Here is an 18,275-nt window from a genome sequence, read left to right on the forward strand (position 1 = left end):
CCCTTATGTTCTCACTGGGTTTTTTGTCCTCTTGTCATCGTCCTCCTGCGCAGCCCTGCGGAATTCCTGTTCCAAAGAGCTTGCCAGCTCAGTGAACAAGCCAACGTCCTCACAGTTCTTGAGGAAGCGGGTGGGAGTAGGTGTCTGGTCTATCAAGACAGCACAAAGAAAAACAAAAACAAAAAAAAACAAAGCGATATTCAGATAAACTTTTACACTTGAATACCTTTGCATGATTAAAACGTTTTTTTTTTTTTTAAATCAACTTGTCAACCCCTTCTTGTTGGTCTTGGTCTGGTTGTAGACTGTAGACAACCACATCTCTGATACACAATGCCAGCGGCTTCTTTTCACCTGGCAGTTAGGACTTTTACCAGGAGAGCATAGCGCAGGCATGGTTATCCCTCTCAGTTAAGCTCCCTGCTGAACAGGAGCCCGGACTGTAGGAGTTACTAGTGCAGCAACAGAGGAAACCCTCCTCTTCTGGCTTCCCACCTGCGGCTCGAACACAGCCAATTCGTTATGTTGGAGTGCCGGCCAAGCCAGAGGCACTGCAGAGGAATTGAACCCTAATCTCCACAGTGGTGTGCAGGAACTTTACCGTGTCAGTTTATAAGGTTTTTATACAATAGCCCCTGTGATTCACATTATTGATTGTATATGATGTACGATATTAAAGTAATTCCGTTTAGTGGTTCATACAATAGCCGCTGTGATTCACATTATTGATTGTATATGATTTACAATATTAAAGTAACTCAGTTTATCAACATGCTCACCTCTGTTACATTGTTCAGTGGTGGATTGCACTCATTGAAAGGTTACATTGTTATCATTGTTTTTGGCTTAAAAGCAAATCGATAAATGCTGGCTTTAGTAACTGTACCTGCAATCAGGGATGGTAGGCTACATTTGTGTTTACATGACTGATAACCTACCCTCGGTAACTGTTTTAAAGTAAAAAATAAAAATAACAAATATTGAAATTAACTGTTTCACTGATGATATAAAAAAATAATCATCAACATTTGTATTGTTGGTAGCGGTTAATAATTACCGACATCCCCACCTGCAATGATGACAGAGTCGGTCCTGGCAGGTCCAAATTTCAGCGTCATCTCATGCTTGTGTTTGTGTACAGCCAAATGATCCTCGTTGGTAAATCTCTAGAGTGAGTCAAAAGTAGAGAAAAGGGACGAGTGAAAGAAGAGTACAGTACAGTATTTGAATGAGCCCACAGGTGGGTATCTACTTGTCCTGGTGAACTGAAGGCAAATCGCACCTTAACCCAGATATCACATTGCACATAATCAGAGACAGTCGATCTCTCAGAGACGTAGCCTAACACATGTATACAGTATCATTAGGCAATATACAACAAAGAACACTGTATCTGTGGCGTACAATACCCTGTGTCTTAGACACCCGGTGCGGGTCCATTATACCCCTAGGACATGTCCTCAAATATCTAAGCAAATGCTCAATTCAACTGGAACAGGGGCACGCACAGTTGAGAACTGATTCTCATTATATAAAATTTAAAAGACACGCACCACAAGGGGAACGGTTGAAATTGCAGACTGATCAATGGATGAAAGCGTGACAAATTCTGCTAAACTCCCCAAGGCAAAGATGAAGTGACTCATCAACATCAAACCAGTCACTGATATGCAAGCTGTTTTTTTCTGGAACAGGCCACAAGTATATACTACTATCTATATATAAAATAATCCCACTTGAGGACACCATTCAAAGTAACGGGGCAACAGAAAAGAAAAAGGTGGCAGCGTCCATTGAGTTCAATGGAAAAGTGCCATGTTTATTCGGTTCCTCAAGCTATGTACATTTTTGAGTATTGTTTATGCTTGAAACAGAACCCATTCAGGACACACTTGTTGACACTTGTTTTGAATAAATATTAGAAGTTTTTCAGAAAACTTCAGAGATCAGTATTTAGAAGGCGTTTTTAGAATCGGCCTCAGTCCTATTACAGCAGGCTACAGATATTCACAGCACTTTATTTTCATTGTAATTTACATGTAACTTATTGTAATTTATATGTAACACAATACGCAACATAAGTTTGTAAATTTAGAACAAAATGCATATAGACTGATGAACAATATACATAAATAAATATTAATCATCTCTCTTTTTTATATGGTAAATGATAATGTATTAGCTTTTCTTAAGGCACAAAATGTTTGGTAGGTCCTGAGCCAAAAGTACCTCCACACTTCCACAGGTGGGTCACAACAGGAACATGTTTGGGATCCCCTGCTTTAGGCTATGTCTCAGTATGTGTCATGCATTCCTATCAGTTGTTCTGACAAGGATTATATCAGACTTATTGATGATGCACTCCAACTCTCACACTCAGGCTTCTGTTCTTATTTGGATAAATCGTGAGGCAAATCAGTCAAGAGGCGTAGGAGGAAGAATAATCACAGCAGCCGCACCGGGCTATCCGCCGTCTCCAACAACCTATTTTGGGCGCCGCGATGTAGTTACTAGTTCAGTCGTGAGAGAGTGAAGTGGAAACACAGTAAAGTGTCTGGAGGGGAGGGGGGGGGGTATTTTTAGTCACTGCCAGGCAGCATCACCAATACAACTATATCAACACTTGTCTCTTTCCCTCAGAACTAGGCAGCTTGGACAGGGCAGGAAACTATCTCACAACTAATCTCCCTGTATGAGATACTGGAAGCTACGATTACTCCTCTCCATACAGAACATAGCAAGCAGCTAAGAACGCTGGTGGCTGTTGCTGTTGTTCATTTGGCTTTAAAAAATACCCCTCGGACAGAGCCAGGAATCAGTCCTCCTCATTCTATATACCACACATGACTCAAAGATTCCTGGAAGGCCACTGTGGCAAAGGCAGCAGTAAAAAGCAAACATTCGGACACAGACTGAGACACCGACGGTGTAAAGGATATTGTGTATCTGAATGTGCCACAACAAACAAAACCGAGCCAATAACCTGGGAGATGACAGATACTAACCAAGGCTTCTAAAGCCTTTTTTCCCCAAAAGGAGAGCACATGTAGCCTCATTATCATTTCCTGAAATGTCACCTATAGCTGGTAAAAAAAAATGATCACAGCCTGGTCACACCATACTATTGAATCCCAAGCACGTTTACACATAAACAGCTCGACTATCAATTGAAACTGCTAAGCTTGCGCGCAGATGTTAAGGATCGGGAGAGTATATTTATATATGTGTTTAGCCCGGGCGGACATGGTTTTAGGTTAGGTTTAGGCATAATTTCTGTGAGGTTAGGGTTAAGGTTAGGGTTTGGCATAGTGTTTGTTTGTGAGGTTAGGGTTAGGCATAATTTTTGTGAAGTTAAATGTTAAAGTTTAGACGCAATTAAGGCGAACCCGTTAAGGAACAATGTCATAAACTCACTCCTTGAAAAGCTGCCATTATATTTAATTTCTTAAAACTGGTGTCTAAATTAATAATGATGCCAATAAATGAAATATGTACGTCGTTTTACGTCAGAGAAGTAAGCAGAGGGGATGCTAAAGAGCTGCGGTTAGCAGGGATGGGGATCTGCCCCCGGGTGTCCATAAAGCTCAGAGATGGAGAAGAGGCCAACAAATCATCAATTATTCACTAAACAGACGCATGTTGCACTGCTGCCTGTTGTTCAAGCTGTAAGCCAGCGGCAGGAGGAGCAGTGAGCACTGCATGTTCATGATTCACATGTATGTAATTATCCCAAATCCATGAACACTTTCTTCTGCATGTCCTCGGGAAAGGTCATAATTCATCACTAACGGAAAGGATGGGCTATTACACCTGGTCAAACACTGTGTCAGACAGCTAATGAGCCCCAAATCTTAATCATGTTTCTTGCATTGAATATCCCCCGACTAGGGAGAACATTGCCTCAGTTTGTTGCGAGTATGCCACCAACGTGTGGCGGGCAAGGTTCCCCGACAATATGGCTTGTTAACAGGCAACATGAGCGTTTTGTTCGGCTGAGTCAACCGTGTGGCTCAAACCTGTGTCTGCAGGCAGAAGAAGTCTACAGTGACAGGTTGAAACAATAACTGTGCCCCGATTACTCACTGAAGCAGTCAGTGAGTCACCGCCGAGGGAGACGTTAGTACTTAGCACTGTTTCACAAGACAATAAGATGAGGAACACACAGCACACCAACGGAAACGTCATGGTTAATACAAATCAAGTGCCTTTTTTAGAATATTCATACTTAGGGTAATAATTTAAAATGTGTTATTATCAGTTGGGTGGAATACATGTATCAGTAATTCCATAAAACCAATAGAAGCTACACAAAAAGATCCACACCCACAAACAGCCATGAATGTGGGCGCGAGAGACACACACACACACACACACACACACACACACACACACACAACACACCTGAAACCCAAGACAAGGGAGAGAGTTTACCTGTCCACAGCCAGGAGCGTTGCACACAAAAGGCCGGTCATCCCCCATTTTGGCAAAGAGCTTGCAGTGTAACTGTGGGAAAGGAGAAGAGGAAAACATTGTTGTGGCCTTTCTTGATTTGTGAATTGGCGAGTCCTGAGCACAACAAAGCATGGATGGTGAGGTCCGTTGTCAAGGCAGGAAGCAGAATGCCATTTAAAAATAACCCTGGCAAGTAGGAAAACACACACAGAGGCAGCAAGATGAAGTTTCCCTGGTGAGATTTCCTTCACACAGGGGGCTTCTGGCTGGCCAATGACAGAACTGCTCACAGAGAGAGGTATACAGTATTATCCACCGTTTACACCAAGATATCTGCCTTCTTTCCGCCTCTCACTCTTCTCACTCCCTCCCTCTCCCATCACCATCACCACTCCCTCTTCACCTCCACCTCTCTCACCGTTTCTTTCTGAATAATGTCTCTTTACAGACTATGTCAAATAGAAGCCTTGCATGATCAACTGCCTTTTGACTAAAGCAGTATGACGGTGTCGACAACTACATTTCTTTCCTGTAAAATGGTTCGTCAGCGACAGCGTTGTGTGATCAGTGAGGTTAGTGTCTGGGGGAGGGTTTACACAAATGGCAAGAAATACCAAATCAAACTTTTCAGAAGTAAAAGGTATTCCAAATAAAATGAACTCAATTTATTCGTTTGTTGTGCAGAATCCCTGGCCTACAAACATCAAACCAAGTTACACAATCACTGTGTATTGTGAATTATTTAGGCTAATATGCAGCCTTACCAAAGCCTCTGCTCATAAAAAGATGCTAATTAACAAGACCATTACGACTTAAATGATTTAATTAGATGGAGCTTGATATTTCCGGGCGGCGGGCACAAAATACCACATTAACATTTTTGGAATGTGTCCAAAAGATGGACAATAAAGAAATGAAACCATTAACATAATCTGATTTCACACTTTAGAATCCTAAACCTTCCCACTGCACTACAAACCAAACACATGCATACACCCACCACCCACCCCCAGTCTTTCAGAGTACATGCTATTGACAGGAGTCAAATATACACACGCCACTGTGTGCACTCCCCCTGTGACTGAAGCTGAGGTGACATAAACTAAAGCTGTGCAAGCCTTGCTTACGTCTCCGTCTGTCAGCTGTCTCTATGGAGGAACTCTTCCAGACACCCCCCCCTAAAAACCACACACAAACTCCCCCTCTTCTACACAGCTGAACAACAATCCATGTACATACAGTTTGGGATTGGAACTTAATTTTTTAAAATTGGTCATTAAAGTTAAATCAGGCGATATGTGGTGTCTGTGTAGGCATTAATGTTTCAGCACTCCCAACTGGCTCAAAGTGACGTCTGGCAACTATTACACAACTCCGTCAGACCACTGAAACGACATCACCAATATATAACCAACATCAATCTCTATCCTCACACTATGTACACAAGGACACATTTCTACAAACAAACCAAAGACCTAATTTAATATAAAAGTCCATTCCCACAATAGAATACACAAAACAGTTATACAAATGAAATTAGTGTTAGCCAATGGTTTATTTTTTTCAGGAAAGAGGGAGAGAGACGGGGAGAGACATGCAGCTGCAGCCCGGTGGGGGGGGGGCAATCTTTTTTGTTTATGATGAAATTGTAAACTTAAAGTATTGCAATCAAATTCAAGTGAGATCTATTTATTGTATAATAGCTTCTGCTCTGCCGTCTGCACTGCAGGCAGTGCCTGCTGTGTTGTGGGGTAGCTGTGGAAAGCCTTATCCAGTCTAAAGCCCGCCACACACAGCGACTAGTCTGTCTGTCTCTCACTTTTGAAAAAAACAATAATCAAGACCTGTCTGAAGTGAGTGGTGCAACATGGCACCAACAGGGACGGACAAAGATGGGCATTGGAGTGGCTGGACCCTATGGTTGCACCACTGCACTGCGCGACTGAGGGGAGCCCTGAACTTTTGTCTAGCCCGTGGGCCCCCACTACTGTAAATCCGGCCCTGGACACGCTGATGCTGCATTACAGCAATTGTATGTGGTATGTGCCTGGCCAACTAGGCCAGCGGGCACCCCATGTTAGCCCATTAACCAGATAGTGCGGATACAGTTGGTAGTACAGTTGGTAGTATTCAATTAATGATCACACAGCTGTTCACCTACACCGCACCCATTATATAGATTGAGGGGCATCTAGGCAACATTATTGAGTGGGAGTGGGACAGATTATTCATTATGTTGGCAAGGCCTGAATGTTTGAATGCTTTCCAGTGTTGAAGTCAGTGTATTTTCCTCCATCCCCTCTCCTCTTCTCTGCTGACGACAGTTACCCTGAGCCAACACATGATTTCTAATGCCTTGTGCCGGAGCAGGACTGGCATATCATACCGTGAAATTATACTTGGTTGTACATGAACCTTTCACTCCATAAAAATGATGTATTTCTGGCTAAAGAAGTTGACGTGGCTCACATCAACACTTTGTTCAGAAAATATGCCCATTTATGTGTGTGTGTGTGTGTGTGTGTGTGTGTGTGTGTGTGTCCGTCCAAGTATAATTTAAGTGTTAGGCTTATAACAAGGCCTTGCCGTTACATCTCCCTCAGCTCCATTGCTTGATGAAGAAAATGGGACCGCATCTTGTTTGCCCATAAAAGACCCATTCAGATCAAAAGGCTGATAGATTGTAGTATTTTGATTCCTTGTAGACGTCACAAGCTCCGGGGCAAGGCAACGAACACAGGCCGATGACTTAGCTCTCTCACACAGTGTTCCCAATCTGCTGAGTGTATTTGGCAGAGATGGTGTCTGTAAACGAGATAGTCCAGCCACCTCGTTATACAGAGGGTGTGGACCGCATATGGAAATGGTCACATCTGGCGTGAAAACAGACTTTAGAGTTTACATCTCAACAAAGTAACACTAGAACATTAACTGGCCTTGCAGGGCCTGATCTTAAAAACAGAATTAGATTTTCAGTCTACCACGCATACCAGATGACAGAAGAAATGGAAATTGCCACTGGTTTCTGTCACTGCCTTGAGTTGGTTTAGCAATATTCTTAATCTATAGAAACAGATGACACACTGAGGGAAGATAATAAAATCTTAAAATCACAGATTGTAATTCACTAAATTCTACATCTAAAAAGATATGGACGTTATCCTGTACTTGATCAGATATCCAGACAGACACAGACATGAAATCAACCTATTTTTGCTTCCATTCATCCAAGTTGCCCCAATTACAGTCCCTCTCATTGAGCTGCCGGCAAAGTTGCCTGGTTAACTTGGATTTCTCCTACTCAGCAGGTGTAGGGGAATGGGTCCTAGCTATAATCAGCCACAGCCCTCCAGTGTTTGATGCAGCCTGCTAGGAAACTGACTAAACAAACTGTATTAATAGCTCCGGCTGCAGCCGAGACTCTGGAATCCGAGGCTTGAATTGCCAGAGGGTAGGGGAGACCCCACAAAAAAGAGGAAGGGAGGGGGAGGTCGGGTGTGTGTGTGTGTGTGTAAAGAAAGAGAGAAGAGAATGAGGTGGTCAGCGATTGGTTCGCTGCAGGATCAAGGGTATTTGGTTGATCACAGGTGGGGTACTGGTAAATGTGCAATGTGAGTGTTAGAGTTCTAGGCTGCAACTGGCTCAGACAACAGCCAATATGTATTTATGTAAGCAAAGTGAACCTGAGAATTGGTAAATGGAACAAATGAAATCCTATATCCATGTCTGCATAACTACCGAGGCCAGAAAGCTAAATCCACACAGAGCCAACAGACAACACAGGACAATAAACCCCAGTGCAATTCTGAAATGAAATTGGAAACACTCGACATCATTTCAACTTATGATTCAACAACTTTTAAAGGCAACTAACTGCCAAGGGGTTTTGGTACTATGACTACAATTCAAACAAACCATGACACTTGATCGTTGTGGCGTCAACAAAAGCACAGTCAACATTGCCTCTAGAGTCTAGACACAACAATAAATATAACAATTCAGTGTTATATCGTAATGCCATATGGTATGGCCATATCAGACAAACACTGGTGAGGTAAGGCTAAAACTTTATAACAACTGAGTTGTAGGCCAAAATATTGCAGGAATAGAAACTACAGTATATGCTCAATAGCTCAATGTTCTTTAATCTGGATGTGATCATTATTTTTGAGAGAATATATACAGCCTATAGGTTACATAAAATATAATGTTGAATTACATATAATCACCACTTTCAATTGCTTTGAATACATCAAGATGTTTGGTTTTACAAAACAGGCTCCAGTTGTCTCTAGTGTGTTACACACAGACAGGACTATGTGATGGAATGAGCTTCAAGTCTGCCAAAAACATGACCTACATTCTTGATGAAGGTGTTGACAAGCATGGGGATGCAGAACGTGGTGTGTTCTCGAGATCACATTGCAGTATTATGAATATCAATATTATATGAGCTTTCCAAAGAAATACTTCTGAGGCTTTGGCTTGGAAAACAAACTAAATCGCAACTGCGTACAACAATCTCTTTTTGCAGTTACATAAGTAGTGAATGATTTAGGAAATGTCGATGTTGATACTAAACTCTTCAAACCGGGCTAACAACGTTAGCTGGCTGGAAAAGTTTGTCTTTTTTAGCCCCCTCCATTACCTTCTGGGCTGGCTGCGCACGGACAAACTAAAGGACCTGCCTGTTCCCGTACAAGACCGCCTATCCTTTTCAGCAATTGGTTTAGGAGCATGTCAATCAACGGCATCTAATTCGCGCAAAGCTTCGGAGGCCGTCAATAACATACACTAGTACGATCCGATTGGTTGAAAACCGAAATCAACTTTTTGCATCTATGAAACTGATATATAGCTAGCTGTGGTAGCTAACGTTAACAACAGGCCGCTATGGAACGAACACACTGGGGCAAGTCGTGACTCCGTCCCACACCGCTCTCATCGTGCAACGCCAAACATCCGCCAGCGACTCCAAATCACCACGATGACAACAAAAACACGCAAATGTACACATAGCCATCGTTGACAAGAACTATACGTCTTTACTACTAGTGTCACGGACAACGTGAGAGATCACGAAAAGTAGCAAAAAGCTCTCGAGCTAGTAGTAGTTGGGTTAGCAGGCTGACACTTGAGTGCGAAGCGAGACGTTGGTGTCGTTAGCTACCACAACAGTTTTGGCAATTATTTGAACGTTGATGTTTCATGGCAAATAATACTAGAACTGGTGCTCGGACCACTAATGTGTCATAGTTTAGCGCGAAATCAACACGCGTGGCACATTTACATGATAATAAACTGTTTACAAACTCACCTTTGCGCCCCTCTCACACACACTCTCTCTCTCTGGCTCCCTCTCTCCTCTCTTGGAATTTGACACTCCCCTCCACCTCCTCGAAACATCGCGAGACTGCACGTCAGGCCTACCAGACCTCTCCGGCTATAGGATCGCCAACCAATTGGCTAATTGGTTGTCAGGCAACCGTTGGCTAGTACCATGCTGGATGGATGGCTACACATTTTTAAATTATAGGATTTATCATTTATGTATGCCCATTATGCTTTTGATGGTTAAGTTGGTTACGGGATATTACATTATTGGCATGGACAAATGTAATGTATAAATGATTATGGCTGCACATCCTGATACAGCATAAGATCCTTAATAAGATTAATTAGTTAACTAACTAACCTAATTAGTTAGGTTGATCCTCAGTAAAACTCCATCCCAGAAGACATTCGTCTCTGCTTTATTATCCTCAAGTTACTCAGAGTAGGCAACCCACAGCGCCTAGACTAGAGCACCCTAGTGTCACCAACATCTCATCAGCCATCTTCCCCACTGTATCTAATCCCCCAAGAGACAGTGGGGTCTGTAGCATGCCACTTGGGACACAGGCCGGGGTCTGATCAGCCTTGGTCGGGTCGCCTGGAGGAGGATGTCTGTTGCGAGAACCAGAATTTAAATTGATAACAATAGTGATGATGTGTCCAAGTTTGTATCATCAGTAGATGTAGGAGAGTATAACATACACAGGCATATTAAAATGTATATAAATGGTCCACAGGATTGTAAATAAAACAAAAATACATCGCATGGATGCACCTGGGACGTATCCTCAGTGATGTATCCCAAGGTCATCGGGTCTCCCAACATCATACCCCTCACTCAGGTGACCCAGCCGGGGTGATCAAGTCCCGACTTACGTCCCAGTAGCTACCCTCGATCAGTCCCATTAGGGAAAAACCAGGGCCACACAATCCGTTCCTACTGAACTACTCTGCCGGGACTGGGACGTACCATTCTGGCACGTGGAAGGACTAGGCTTTGTGGGTTGATTCCTGTCCGGGCCCCTTCTACGTCTCACCAGGTCAGGCCCTGGGCGTTGCACCAGACTCCCAACAACAGACACTTTATTCAGGAATCGAGCCGCAATGGTTCCGCAGGCTCCACCTTGCCCTTGGTGGTGCCGCAGGCTCCGCTTGAGGCTTGAATGGCCCTCCTAAATGACTCACCGTGGGTTTGTTGGGCTTCTTCCTCACGGAACCCAAAATAAAATATCTAGTCAATTACTCTAAGGTTAGTGATATGAGGGAGATGGAGATCCACACTACCCAACTACGCACAAATCCTGCTCATTGTCCATCCTAAGCCAGAATATGGTGAAATATGCACGCAGAGAGACTACATATGTCTCACCACACCAGAATTCACTATAGTAGGGGGAAAAAAAAGAAACGTCAGTGTAGAGGCGGCCGATGATTCGGCCACAACGGCTCCTCTGAACGAACATGTGGTGGTTCAGGTCAGCGGAAGTTGGGTAGTCCTGTCGGAGGGAGGGGGCAGGGCTGGGCAGGAGGCCTAATGGCCTGGTCCAAATCCAGCTGAGCCGGCTTCAGGGCAGCAATCCACCGAAATGTGCCGTCTAAACTCTTCAGTGGGACACGTAACAGAATGCATTTACTACTACGGTTAGTCAGACCACAGAATCATCTGATATTTTTAATATTAATTTTAAATAAAAACTTTTGAGTCAAGAATAGCATAGGACATTAAGCATTGCACAAGTGTAAGAAACCATTGGTGACATTACACAGTAAATACTTTAGTGTTACTTCAGCCATTTGAGAGAGTTACATACTGAAAATGTTACAGATCAGGTTCACAATCATGGACCAATGTCCAATCCTAAGCATATGGAGAATTATTGTGACTGCGTGATGAGTGCCATTATTGTGATATGCATGCATTTCACAACATAATCACATTTCTCTACCTCCTTTCAATCCTTATCTACATAACTGCTGATATCACAATTTACACAATGTTGAAATGATAGAATGAACAATGGAAGCGAGAGAGGGGCCAGTGTTCAGTTTCCTTCCTGAAATGTTCACCCTCGTCTCTCTCCCTGGACGCGAACGTCCTGTCTGTGAAGCAATGTATTGCAAATTCCCAGAAACAATGACCGACATGGAACTAACAGCGGATCGAAAACCTAAGACCTTGTTGTGATGTTTGGGAACGTGTGTGTGTATATATATATATATATATATATATATAGTGTGTCTAAATAATTCATTTTCCTTTGACTGGTCACATTGAATATCCTGTAATAGTAGGATATAGAAGACATGCAGTCCTGTGATACAAGACTCCAAGAACAAGAACCAGAGGGACCTCTTCTGGACAGTCTGAGTACTGAATATGTTCAAGTGAAATTATATTTCTTTACCCCTCAGAATACTATTAGCTAAATAATACCAGTATTTTATTTGACCTTCTATATTTTGAGCTTTACAATGTTTTGACAATGTTCTTGGATGGTTAGCTAGATATTATTTCATGAGTGCTATACCTGGAATGGCTTCTGTGGCTAAAAGTACAGGTGTATTTGAATGGTTGAAAAACACAATAAAGCCCAAGGGCTTATAAGTGGTTATATGTAACTATTTCACACGTCAGCCAAAATATGTAAACTCACGTTCAGCTGTGGGATCGGTCCTTACATCAAAACTCAGAATACCTGTGAGGAGAAAATACAATGCAGACTAGAGCATGTAGTAAAACTTCAAAAAGTTATTTTGGCTCATGATGATTTTTAGATTCTAAACATTTTATAAACATAACATAATTACAAGATTGCCTATTAAAATAAATGAAATAATAGAAGAAACAAGTGGAATAGAAAGGCGTTTACTTGTGTTAACATACAAAAAAAAGCACTTTGCAGGTGCCCAGAAATTGGTGTCACTCACACTAGTACAATGTAGGAAAGCTATATTTACACATTGGCAGAAGCAAAATCAAGCACAAAATGGTTTAATCTAATGGCATGAGTATATTTGTAAATATTTATTTAAAATGTATCTTTGAAAGAAAAATGTATAAGTCATGGGGCTATTTCACCGATTTAACATTTAAAAGTTTGGCCTAAAATTAACTCAAACTATAACTTTTCCGAATTTTGACCACTCTTGAACATCTTGATGAAAGCAAATTATGAAAATAAATATTTACACTGAAACAATTGGCCCTTTCTTAGAAAGCTGTGTAAATGCCAACTTGTTAATGTATATTTCAAATACGTACTGCAACAATCAAACACTATCTCACATCTATGATAGGCAGATTCACTGGGAAATGCATGAGAATTATGGTGGCAAATCCTTTTTTTTTAGTGTTAAGATGGCAAAATGGAAACATTAGCTGGCACAATTAACTACATTATTTGACTGAAAATGAACAATGGTTCTGTAATTGATCATTTTGTATATTGTATAGATATTTAATATCTTTTTTTACAGGTCAAACACTGGTCCTCCTTTTACTTTCACTTAAACACTGGTTCTACCTGATGCAATTTATTTTGTTAAGGGCATTTGTCTTAGGGTTACAAGATAAATTGTACATTGTGAATTCAGTAGGAAATCAAACAGTCAATAACCAGTCATAATTACATACAAACACCCATGCACGCACGGCACATAACATCCTTTCATTAAGCATTACTTTAGGGTTCTGCCTTCTCTGCCAGCATTACTGGACAGCTTGTATCATCAGACATTGTCTGAACAATATGAGTCTAACTCCATGGAGAGAGACTTTCCTGTGAATAAATGCAATGTCATAAGCTATTTAATAATCAGCTAATGATAACTATGATGTATCCACCAAGTCAGTCCTACCAACTTAATCTCTCAGCAGTAGATAGTCTTTGACAGACTCTGGTAAAGGCAGCTCTTTGACTGCAGTGGGGAGAAACTGCACTCCAAGACTCTGACGGACAGCACAACGTGCCAGAGAGCGGAGTGTGGGGGCCTCCGCAACCATGCTGGTTAGCTTTGCCAATAACTGGGGGTCTTTACTCAGCTCCCTTGGCAGAGTACCATCGGCCCTTCGGATCTCAAACCGGCCAGCTGCCCGGCAGAGCAGCTCCAAGCACTCTTCCTCCTGCTCAGTGCCCAGACCCCGGGCCAATAGGGCCACCAGTCGGGAAATAGGTGTCTGGCCCTTCAGGTTGGTCACGTGGACTTGGGCCCCGTACTCCAAAAGCACCTTGACACTCTCTAGGTTGCCCTTCATTGCGGCCCAACTCAGAGGTGTGTCATTGTTGTAGTCACGGTTGTTGGGGCAGGCTCCGCTCTCCAGTAGGGCCCTCACACACTCTGGGTTGTCTTTGAATGCAGCCCAGTGTAGTGGAGTGTCCTTGTTGCCATCCAGGGCATCAGGCAGGGCTCCGTACTCCAACAGCAGCTCCACACATCCCTCATCCTTCTCTGCTGCATAGTGCAGTGCTGTGCGATTGTAGCCATCCAAAGCATTCACCTGACAAACGCATTCAATTTAATGAAGCAATAAGCATGATGTCATACCTTCACCTTTTACAGTATTGGCCAGAGAGATTGACAAGTAAATTATACAGCAAGTCATTTCAATCTGTTACTTCACATACTTAAAGTTTGATTAATTCATTTCTCTGCCTAGAATTACCACTTGTTGATCCATCTTGTTTTCCTTATTTTTTTACTCACATGGGTAATTGCTAATTGGATGACTTAGGTCACAGTCTCACCTGTACTTCGGTAGACTCTGCGATTGGGAGGTGAAAAGTTGCATAATTCTTATAATAAATAAACTACACAGTGAAATCTATGGTGTTAAAATTATACTTCGATTAATAGTTAGGACAAAGTGAGGGTAACATGGATGCAGTGTGTCGCTGCCGGGGACTGGATGTTCTTTTGGACATGTCTCCGTTGTGGTGGAGGCACAACGGCCTCACAGCAGCAAAATCAATCCGATGTTTACAATATGTACTCCCATTGATGATCATATAAATTGTTATGCATATGATATATGTTAGCTAGTTACATACAGTAGGTCATGCCGAGCTAAACATGATTGTTTAATTTAAGTATTTAGAATTAAACAAGATGAAGACCCACTGCCCACACACAGTGACTGCACTCCATGTTTACGCACGACAGACAAAATATTCAGACAGAATATTCTGTACACTGCAGTGTTTTTATATTTTGATGGGGGCTTCGGTCTCCTCATTCAACCACATCTATCTACGTTAATGGGACATATTTGCTTGTTCTGTCTCCAACTGTGTTTACTCCTCATTCATCCGTCACATTGTTTGCTTAATTTCCTTTATTTGATGCGGATTACATTCACACCTGCAATGAATCAAAGTCAGGTGCGCTTGGAAGCTAAGCAAAACCCCTGTTCTTTGGCCAACTAGAATGCGATTGTTTGATCCGTACCAGAATTTGAATGAGCCTCCACACCTGCTAAACGAAGCGCACTTTCCGTCAATATGCAGCAGGATTCTTTTTCATCGCAGTATAACATCCTGGTGTGAAGTCGACCTGACTCACATTGTTCAAAGATGCATGCAAGACAATCCCTCCCACAACAAACAGCCAATGATGTGATAAGACGAACTTAAGAAACATATGCATCTCCATTATCCCACAGAGAACGATATACAGGTATTTACCCTCCACACACACACACACACAAAAGATTGGTGATCTGCAAGTTCAAAACACATCCAATAGCGACTCGTTGTGAGCTTGTAGATAAACAATTTTAGAAATTCAGAATAAGGACGCTAGTGGTGTTCATGTAGTTATTAAATTTGTACTGGGCAAATTCAGTCAAATCAAATGGTCCATCAAGTAACTGGACATAAAGTTGGCATGCTTTTATAATAATAATTTGCATCACTATGCTTGTAGACATAGACCTGGTGTCCCAAAATTGGGATGCTGCATTGAAAGTGGTTAAATGTCTAAATATGGGGCCTTGACTATATATGGCACATTTCAAATCCCAACAACATTTGCTCTGTGTGCAATCAATAATGTCAGAAAAGCCCCCAAAAAATATAAAATGCCGAATAAGTAGTAGGGGTGCAACACTTAATCGAATGGAGTCCCACACTGATAAATTGATACATTTTTTTTTGATAATCGATAGATGCGGCAGCCCTAATAAATAGTATTATTCTTCATTGCAAACCAGTGGTCCTGCCTTACCTCAGCTCCCTTCTCCAGCAGCAACTCCACACAATCAGCATCAGCCACCATACAGGCGCAGTGCAGAGGCTTTAGTGTCCCATGCATACGGTTTACATCTGCACCCTGCACAACAGCAAGAGAAACTGTTATTACAACTGATAAGATAACATGGACAAACCCTACAAAGTTGAAGTACAGCGAAAAGTAGGCCAACCTTACGAATGAGATCCTCCACGTTGTCGTGTGGAAACGATCGAATGGCTGCAATGGTGCGGATCAGCCGCTCGGACAGGGAGTATTTGCTTTGAATGCTTTGCATGATGTACCACATAGTAGAGCTCATATGGAACAGAAGAGCATGGCACCCAGGCAGGGGTGACAACGACAACTCGCTGAATCACCTCTTATGTTTGGGTTGGAAATGCTGTAAGATATAAAGTAGATTATTGAAGTCTAATAAGTCGATTTAGTAACTGCACAACGGCAATGCAATTTGGTTCTCTTTGGACTTCAGCTTAAAGGGAAATATTGTTTTCTGCATTCATTGTTCAGAGCCAATACTAAAACACAGCATCTGTGTGGAATGGAACACTTGTTTTCCTCAGTTGTAATTAGACACTCAACTGCATTTCTTGGGGTTTCTATGAGAACATACATGGCTGTAAAACTGGCATAGACTGACATCAGTATACCGTTTGTTTGGTTATATACAGTATATATTTTTTAACGCTCAGCTGAAGATGTAACCCTCCCCAGTGTACTGTAATGCATACAAATGCAACAGTGTATATATATATATATATATATACACACACACACACACACACACACACACACACACACACACACATCTTATGATTCCAATTATCTTGATTAGTTCCTTGATTTATTTACAAATAAAAACTCCATGAAAAAGGAAACATTCATTTGCATTATAAAAAGGCACTAAAGTCCCTGTAGAGTACAATAACATCCATCAATCTTTGCTTTATAAGCATCTTGGCAAAATAAGAACAAATTTAGCAGCGAAATAGAAACTCCTTGCAAACCAATCTAGTATAAACAGATGACCTACTGGTTTAGCTTGCCTTAGCCTTTGGTCAATTGGACTGTCGTAGATCTTTCTTTTGACAGTCTTGAGCGGAGCTCTTGTAGCAGAAATGTAGCTAGTACTGACAATGACAGCTAGCCTAGCGTGCTAGCTGGCTCTGGGTAAAAGCCAACATGCTCCAGGAACATAAGGAGAGGCCCACTACATGCATTTTACGCCAGTAGTACGGTGCACGTGCAGCTGGCAAAACGACGTGTCCGTCTTTATGATATAATAACTTTATCAACGTAATTATATCGAGCCTTTTATATGCCACTTGGCAAACAAGGCGACAACGGGCAAGTGAATAAAAACCAATGACAACCCAAGCTTTATTTTAATCAGCTAGCAAGCTAGCTAGCGATGCACTACCTAAACGAAATCGTAATAAAGAAAACCGAAACAAGCAGCAAACACTTTTGAATATGAGCAAAGTTCTAGGTGGATTCTATGATCGTGATATTGGCCATTAGCAAACGCACTGCTTCCTTAAAAGCGACTACATACCGTGATATTAGGCGGTGTGAACTTGATGCTCTGGCGTAGGCGTTTTCCTGCTGCTTAGTGCTTACTGCTTACTGCGTGCCTTTTGACATAAACACTGCAACGTCATCGGTCTTGACCACGCCCTCCAATTTGGTTGGAACAAAAACAAATGTACTTCTGCTCTGCTCACAGAATCTAACCACAATCAGGGCTATTATATTATTATAATTTGGTAAAAGGAGAATTCCATACTAGTAGGCTTTCGTACCTGTATTTGTAGTTGTTACGTCCCCACCAAAGAGGTCCAAGGGTTATTTTGTGAAAAAGTGCATTATTGGCTATTTCCCCTACCATAAGCCCTCAATGGTGGTTGGATTTTTGTGTTAATTCGCTAATTTCCATTGAAATAACAAAATACATAATTTTTGTTTGAATTTTGAGCGATGGAAATAAGCGAATAAGCACAACACCCCATTCAATTCAATGCAATCCATTGAGGGCTCATGGTGGGGGAAATAGCCAAAAATGCGCTTTTGCACAAAATAACACCTGGACCTCTCTGGTGGGGACGTGACAACTACAAATAAAGGTAAGAAAGCCTTCTAGTATGGAATTCTCCTAACAAAAGCCCTGATTAATAGCTGGAACTATGTGTTTTGTCTGCCTGCATGAAAGCAGTTCTGCGCTTTTGCCATGTAGGCCTATAGAT

At 41.9% G+C, this 18,275-nt stretch overlaps 1 protein-coding gene across 4 annotated transcripts in view; it reads right to left on the bottom strand.

Moving 5' to 3' along the window:
• asb8 (ankyrin repeat and SOCS box containing 8) overlaps positions 1 to 17,673 on the bottom strand; it is a 32,807-nt gene extending 15,134 nt beyond the window's left edge. Inside the window, exons 1-6 of one of the 4 annotated variants that reach the window (XM_080763341.1) lie at positions 17,588 to 17,673; positions 16,205 to 16,414; positions 16,009 to 16,113; positions 4,432 to 4,503; positions 1,070 to 1,166; positions 16 to 149 (exon numbers count right to left, since the gene is read on the bottom strand). In XM_080763341.1, the coding sequence (XP_080619467.1) occupies positions 16 to 149; positions 1,070 to 1,166; positions 4,432 to 4,503; positions 16,009 to 16,113; positions 16,205 to 16,333 (537 nt within the window). In that variant the 5' untranslated portion in view covers positions 16,334 to 16,414; positions 17,588 to 17,673. Of the gene's footprint in view, positions 1 to 15; positions 150 to 1,057; positions 1,167 to 4,431; positions 4,504 to 9,769; positions 9,836 to 12,636; positions 14,285 to 16,008; positions 16,114 to 16,204; positions 16,415 to 17,587 lie in introns of those variants that run through there. The other 3 variants (XM_080763339.1, XM_080763338.1, XM_080763340.1) reach the window with 3 other exon arrangements.
• Between the last annotated feature and the right edge of the window lie 602 nt (positions 17,674 to 18,275).

The sequence above is a fragment of the Protomyctophum bolini genome, assembly GCF_963924005.1.
Source record: "Protomyctophum bolini genome assembly, chromosome: 5".
Lineage (NCBI taxonomy): Eukaryota > Metazoa > Chordata > Actinopteri > Myctophiformes > Myctophidae > Protomyctophum > Protomyctophum bolini.